The following is an 8010-nucleotide window of genomic DNA, read 5'->3' as shown; positions in this document are numbered from 1 at the left end:
AAAAATATATAGTTTTGGTCTTGGTCTTGCCTCGTTCTCATTCTTTCATGGTCTCGGCCTTGACTCTGAATCTACTACTAAAATTCATGGTCTTTATTACAATGCTAATCTCCACACTTGTCTATCTTGTTGTGCAGCTTGCTAAGACAGAAAATAAGAATATTAGGTCAGATCTGACTGAAAATATATAATATTGTGCAGCCTGAAATCTTATTAACATAAATAGTCTTTAAAGATTTGAGGGAAAACAGGTAACTATTCAGTTGTGTTCATGCTGAAGAAAAGCTAAGTCTGGTCTAAATGCTCACTGTGCCTTTTGGGAGGTGAAGGTAATGCTAATTGTAATTTATAATGAAAAAGGGCAAACTCAACACTCATGACTTTTAATTAAAGTAAGTAATGAGACATTGATTAAACCCAGCCATTAGAAATGCCTGATTTCGGCCTCCTGTTCAGACTTCCAATATCGGTTCTCTATTTTTAGTCCACACTCTTTAAATTACCACTTCAGCCCCCCCACCCCCACTCTTTACCCAGGATAAATACAAAGTAATACCTGCAGGCTGTGCAACTTTCTCTCTGGTTATTTATTCTTTACTATCAGGCATCACTTTTTCACTTTTATCAGATGGGATAATGATAAATAGGTGTAACTGAAGCAACATCATTATACAACCTTTCATATTTTTCACAGCCCCCTTAGTGCCAACCCCTCACACACAGGAACACAACCCCCAGTGGTCTCCAAATCTCTTCCTCGCTTCCTGGACAACTGCTTTCCTGTAGGCTTTTTTTTTTTACATTTCACACATAAGTTAAAGAAATCAAGCCACAACTCTGGGGATTTTTTTTTTGCACAGGAGTGGCATAAAGTTATCCAAAAGCAGTGTGTAAGACTGGTGGAGGAGAACAAACCAGGATTATTCCACCAAATATTGATTTCTGAGCTTTTAAAACTTTATAATTATGAACTTGTTTTCTTTGCATTATTTGAGGTCTGAAAGCTCTGCATATTTTTTTGTTATTTCAGCCATTTCTCATTTTCTGCAAATAAATGCTCTAAATGACAATATTTTTTATTTGAAATTTGGGAGAAATGTTGTTTGCAGTAGTTTATAGAATAAAACAACAATGTTCATCTTACTCAAACATGTACCTATAAATAGCAAAACCAGAGAAACCAGAGCTGTATATGTATTTATACTGTTTACTGCTCATAAAACTCTCATTTATCCAACTATAAATTTACCATATATTCCCTTATTTAGTTTATTCATCTCATTTCAGTTACAAGGTCAAAGTCACTTTTCTCAGTAACTCTTCCCACTACTGGATTGTCTGGGAAGATCATCGTTTATCATCAACTTGTCAGGAAACTTTTCTTGATTGTCGGGAACAGCAAATCCGCCTCAAAATCTGCCCCATTATCCTGAAGTGTGAGCCAGGCATTAGCCAGTTACACTACCCAGTCACTAGGACTTCACAATCACCAACTTTAGAAGGGCAAGGAAAAATGCATGCCTCTTCCGATACATGTGCAGTCAGCCACCACCTCTTTTTTAAACCAGGCAACCAAAACTCCTGGAGGGAAGCTCCAGATCTGAGCTCTGATAAATCAACCAGCCTGGCCAATCTCTCCATCTGAGCTCAAAACACTCCATAGTGTCCGCATCTTGGTGTGCAATAGGCAGGTGGTTCCTTGAGTTGTTATTGTTCTGTAGAGAAGAATTGCCGTTACTGAAGAATCCTTTATTTAAAGAACCCCTTTAATTAAGAATGTTTGTAATTGTGCTGCAATGCTAATACACAGTGGTGCTCACTTTAAAAAAAAACTGAATTTAGTCCAAATTTAAAATTTTAAGCAAATCTAAGAACATGTCTAGAGGTTTACCGGTGCATTGTAATTTTTTTAAGTAATGGTCAATATTAACATTAATATTAACAATATTAAGATTTTTACTCTCTAAAGAATAGGGATGTCTCAATCCATTTTTCTCGAACCCAAGTACCTTAATGCATAGTTCAGACACCACAAGTGTCTTAGCTGCTTGACAAAAATCATGTAAGTTTGGTTATTTATAGAAATGCCAAGTGTCAGTCTGACGGGACAGATCTCATGTCTCTGCCATACTGCTGGAAGTATAGATGAGAGTGATACTGTAGTTCTGGCAGAACTAGCCTCACACAGAAGCCCTGATCCTCCAGGCTGAGGTTCTTCTGCACCTCGTATCCCAGTATGGTGGCTGTATCTGTCTGCCAGGGCCGCACCAAGTCCTCTAGCTCGCTAGGTGGCACCGCAGACCTGGACACACAATTGTTTCTTATCTTCTCTGTCGAAGCCCTGAGCTCAGCTACCCCTGCTTTGAGACGGTTCAGGCCATAGTGCTCAGCCTTAATCCAGAACTCCTGCAGAAAAAAGTCGTAGAGGAGGGAGTCTAGAGCGTTCCAGGATCGCAGCTTGACTCTGCTGTCCTCATCCAGTGCTGTGACGTCGCCGGCGTGTCTCGTGTTCATCTGAACGTAGGCCAGATCTTGTGGCTCCAACCCCAGCAGCGCCCCGAGGAGAACGAGTGACTCGTCAAAGTGTTCTGCGATCATCACCAGATCGAACGCCTCCTCCAGGCGGTACAAGTCTTCTGGCCAGGAAGCATTCCATTCCTCGTTGTTCAAGCCCATGTCGAAGCTCATGGGGTTCTTGGCCAGATGGTTACTGGGGACTTTCGGGTCCCAGAGGCTTTCTGGATCATCCAGGAAAACAGACAGTGCAGTCCTGCCCTTGTTCTCAGGTCTAGCAGCGATCTCCTTGGCCCTGGAGAAAGCATGCACAGAGGAGGTGTAGTAGCTGAACACTGACTCAAAAGTCCTGAGAGGCTCCCGCAGGATTGTGATGAGGATGGCGTTCAGTGGCATCACTTTCTTCAGCTGGTTCAGGTCCAGCCGCATGTGACTGCACAGCAGGTCGAACTGAGACGAATCTTCTGGAAGCTCATCCACAAATTCGGCTCTGAACCTGAAATCATATAGAAAAACAAGTTTGATCCCATTGTGTCTCACAGGCTATATTCAGACTATATGTATCCAGATTTTTAATAGTTGGGACAGCCCAAAACCACAAAAAATTAAAATCAAATCCATACCCCGTTTGAAGGTGTCTGAAATGTGATTTACATTCAAATTTGTACAGATGCACCTTAGTCTGAATCCTGAATCCTTACATCGAATTTATTTTTTCCATCAGTTTGACAAAAGTGCGGATGCAAGTTTTTAGTTACTGATGCCAACCTCAATACCACAGCATGTCTGGACATGCAAATACAATCCGATTTACCTGATCTGATTCAATATGGCATGGAATGCATCACCACCACAATGGACAGAGCTGTGGAGCACACTGAATGCAGTAGGCTATATGCAGCACTCGCTGTTCACACCAATGCAACTCTTTTTACCGAAGCCAGTGAGCCAACATTTTGGTGACTTTTAAGGTTTTTGCCAGTGTGAAACCAATCCAAACCATAAGGGAAATGCTTCAGGTAATTAAAAGAACTATAAAAAGACACTAGGACCACGCAAAGGAGAAGTAAAAGTGACTTGTAATATTTTATGGATACTGTGCCAGGGCCTAATTAAAAGAGCAGTGAACTTATACTACAGAAATACTATAGTATTACTACTGTAACCACATGCCAGTCATTGCCAGTATCTGTTTATTAAACAATAACATGACCTTTCTATCTGCTTGGTGGCACGCAGTGAATAAAACCTGTCAGTTCAGCTGCCATTGGGACACTCCTGAATGCTGACATTTAGGAGAGATGAAAGGTAAGGGAACCGGCCTACCTCTCAGGGTAGCTGAACTGGTAGGTGTAGTAGGGGAAGGCGAAAGTCGCTTTCTCTTTTTCTCCGAGTCGGAACAGAAGGTTCTGCACTGTGCTGCTGCCGGTCTTGTGTGTTTTAAGGAAGGCTACAGGTGGAGGGTGCCGCCTCTTCTTCACAGACTGGTTACTGAGTTCTGCGGTGGGCAGCAGCCTGGCCTTTGTTTCCTGTTCGTGGCTGGCAATGTGTGTTGGTGCAGATCCAGGACGGGCTGGCGTTTGCTTGTGTTCACGGCCTTTCTGCGTTCTCTTTTCCCCTGCTGGCCGTACATTACGAGTCCTGTAAAGAGATGAAGTCAAATTAACTTCTTTTAACCATCACCTAACCTCAAATATAGACAGTGATGCAAATTGTGTGAGATTTTTCAGTTTTAGAATAGAGCGATGAGGCTAATCTAACCAAGAATGAAAGAGAAAGATCAAACAGAAACATTAAAATCATGTTCCTAATATAACATAGGCCCCCCTCATCCTCACAAGCATCTCTGATCAAGGAGCATGGACTCCATAAGACCTTTGAACGTGTCCTGTGCTATCTGGCACCCAGACTACAAGACATCAGTAGCAGAATCTGTAAGTCCAGCAAGTTATAACATGGGGAGCTTTTGGTAGGTACTGATCACTGTATACCAGGAACACTACAAAGATCTGCGACCTGAGATCCTTATGCTTGCCCATTTTTACTGCTTATGACACTTCAACCACTATTAGCAATGTAAAGACACCCCACTTCTCCTGTGACTCCCAGGATCAACCATATTAACCACATATTGACAGCAGCTCTTCTACTTACAAGACATATACAACAACCTAGAAATTAGGACCAAACATTACCAGCATTTATTTTGCGCACTGAGATTTTATTCGTGACACAAGAGAGTATCCTGATTGGTATCTGACTGTGCTGAGCAGACCTATTAGTGAACACTGTGGGTGGCACTTACAAACTGATGGGTCTTTGCTCAGTAGTGCACTGTGCATCTCATAATCTCACTTTCATTGTGTATGAACTCAGTTTTGTTGCTGCAACTGGATGTCATAGAGTTCAAACCAAGAAATATATAAAGGCACTACACCTACCTGTATTGCTAATGGTGGGCAAACAATTGTTGAGGTATGTTTACAGGGTTATTCTTTCAGTGGTATGGCTAATACTGAGGCCGTGCTAGCTTGTGTTATGCGACACTAGTAAGGAACAGGGGTGTTGCCATGTTTTCCTTCTAATTCAGCAGGTGTAAAGCTAAGCTACATAAACAAAACTGTAATTCTAAAAATGTTCTCTTAAAGTAAAACGAGCACTGGATGTTAATTTACACAAATTTCTCTCCTAAAAACTGTTTATTTGGGTGAATAAAGCATTTCTGTTTAATTACAGTAAGCTTAGATGTTCAGATTTCCACTAAGGCTGGGGGCAGCAGCATTATCATTAGCAGCTAACTGTTAGTGCTAGCCCCACTGACAGTATTAAACTGAGGAATCCTGAGTGTTCCAGTAAGCCAGGGCGATACACGCAGGCTACAGACTGATAACACTCGCTTCTGAACAGCGAAGGAGCTAGCATTTAGCTGTGTTAGGGGCTGCTCTGCAATACTAGCCGGGGTTAGCAGCAGGCTACAGTCCGATATACTCCCTCAAATGCTGAAAAATATAGCACTTAATATGGTTAGTGGCTAATGCTAATGCTGCTCCAGCAGTGCTAGCCAGGGTTAGCAGCAGGTGAAAGAGCAAGCGCTGCAGTTAGCCGCTAATGCTAATACTGCTGGAGAACTAAACTGGACCTCCTGTATAACACTGTACTTCAGCAGAGTGGATTTACTGCTACTAACAACCTGACTGGTAAAATTTTTACAAAAGGTTCACAAGATTACAAGGTGCACTGACAATTTTTGGGAAATTAAAGAATTTTAAGTGCGCCTTACAGTGTGAAAATATGGTAAGTTAAATCATATAATATAATACACTAAAAATACATATATTATTTTTAAATTTTTCAGTTGTTTACAGCTTACACATTATATACGAAATGGAAGGGGGAGGGATGACTTTGGGCTACTACAAGCTGCTGCTGCAAAAAATAAAAAAATCATGCCTTATAATCCATTTCATAAACGTTCTTGGTTTTGGTTCCTCACCTTGTACTCTGCAGAGACTGTGTGGCCAAAAGCATGAGAATAACGGTCACCGCCAGGGTCACCAAAAGCCCCGTCACCCGATGTCTCCAGAGTTGAGTGGACAGCCATCGCAGGGTCATCTCTTTAGCTCAGGGCCCCAAACCCTCCATGTATTTCTAGAATTTCTAGATCTACTTTCTATTCCCAAAATACATTCTGTAGGTCATATCTGCTCCTACCTTTTTCCATCCTGTTTTTTTTAGATTCCTGAACTATTAGCTGCTGAGTTTTCCTGTGCCTGGATGTCTAAAGACAGGTTGTTTTGTTTTATGCTGTCCTCTCCTTCTGATACCCTCTGTTCATTCTGTGCTGGCTGGGTGAAATGCGATCAGTAGGTAGTCAGGACATGAGCCTGAAGGCCTTACCTCACCTCTCTAAGCCTCTCAGCCACTTGGAGGAAAGGAAGCCACCCACACAGACCGGAGTGAGTGAATTTTTCCCCCCTCGTCTTAAATCTTCTTAAAGGATAGAGGTTTTTTAGGACACAACTGTTTTCCTCCTCTTATACCGTCTTTCCCCTCATTTCCGTTTCCTACTTAAACCAGGTGCAGAGGTCTGAATAGTGCAAAGTACAGCTTCACACCAGCTTTAAAAAAAATTAAAAGGGAAATAGCATTAACTGATAATTAATAGATCCACTGTTTTAATGGACTGCAGTTCTACTAATTCATTCATAAGACTCAATACTGCCTTCATGTGGCTGTGTGTAAGAATCAGCATCTGTAATTATTAAAGAATAGTGGTGAAAAACTGAAATATTGGTGCTTTTTAACGAATACACTAATTTTGTTTTAAGCATACCCTGCAAATGTATGAATATCCATTCCCCCAGTATGTGTTAAAGCAGGCAGTTCTTTAAAATGTGCGTGAAACACCACGCACCAGGACCAGGATCGAAGGAGACTGGTTTAGAGGATGATCAATGCAAATTGTGCAGCAACAGATTCAGAGCTTCTGTCATTGACTTTACTTTACTACAAGGTGGAGCAGCTGTAGGTAGGAGTGTCTAATAGGGTAGAGCAGTGTTTCTCAACCTTTTTTCTATCACGTCACCCTTTAAATATATGCGAGATGTCAAGGCACCCCAGTTTACGGGGGGGGGGGGGGTTGCTGGCGCAGTACTTCAGGTGAGAAGGGGGGGGGGGGTGGTGCTGTTGCAGTACTTCAGGTGAGAACGGGGGGGTGTTGCTGGCGGAATATGAAATAAAATAGCGCGTCACAATTAGCGCGATTAGTGCTGCCTGTGATTTGGGACACACCCCGACACGAGCTGACTCTGGAAAGGAAATATGCACGTGAGGCGCAATATTTTGGAGATACCCCTCGCTGCAGAACCACAAGTCCAGGGGGTGGGGCTGGATCTGATCCAAGGGGTGGAGCCTGACCTCCTGACCACCCATATCTTCTTTTCATTGGTTTTAAGTCATCGCATTTCAATTCCTCGTTAAACTTAACACGTGTCGCTTACGTTTCCCGACCAGGACTTTTATCTTATCAAATAAATCCTGGAACCCAACCTTAAGACTTTTACCGTTTATAGATCAAAATGTTATTTGCTACGTAGCACATTTAAATCACACAATACAGATTTAAAAGAAGGAACATGTCTGTGATTACAAACATAATAAAATGCTGTACATTTCCTATATAATTATTAACTATTTCATTTTTTTATCTTTAATAAAAAGGGCCTAAATAAAAAATAAAAAATAAATAATTAAAATAAAGGATGCCAATGAGTGTCTTATCTACCAGCTACCATGTTCATTTATTATTACAGATATTAATACACAATCAAAACGGCGAACAAAGTCAAAGTTAAATCAGCTTTAACCGTCAGTTAGCCACCTACTAGATAGCTTAGGTTGTTCGCGCAAACAGAAGCAATCAGATTTTCAATTAAGTAAAATCACCCAACGAAACTAATTAATAGCATTAGCAAAATGAAAATGTGTCTATTATGA

At 41.4% G+C, this 8010-nt stretch overlaps 1 protein-coding gene across 1 annotated transcript; it reads right to left on the bottom strand.

Annotated features, from left to right (window-relative positions):
* Nucleotides 1-233: 233 nt before the first annotated feature.
* On the bottom strand, nucleotides 234-7033 carry LOC103043086 (galactosylceramide sulfotransferase). The gene is made up of 3 exons (XM_007243279.4): nucleotides 6008-7033; nucleotides 3841-4155; nucleotides 234-3010 (listed from the first exon to the last, which is right to left on the bottom strand). The coding sequence occupies exons 1-3, from the start codon at nucleotides 6124-6126 to the stop codon at nucleotides 2095-2097; spliced, it is 1350 nt and encodes a 449-aa protein (XP_007243341.3). The 5' UTR covers nucleotides 6127-7033; the 3' UTR covers nucleotides 234-2094.
* Between the last annotated feature and the right edge of the window lie 977 nt (nucleotides 7034-8010).

This window comes from Astyanax mexicanus, chromosome 3, assembly GCF_023375975.1.
Source record: "Astyanax mexicanus isolate ESR-SI-001 chromosome 3, AstMex3_surface, whole genome shotgun sequence".
NCBI lineage: Eukaryota > Metazoa > Chordata > Actinopteri > Characiformes > Acestrorhamphidae > Astyanax > Astyanax mexicanus.
Note: the sequence above shows the minus strand (reverse complement) of the source record. Positions and strands in the feature narration are given on the sequence as shown.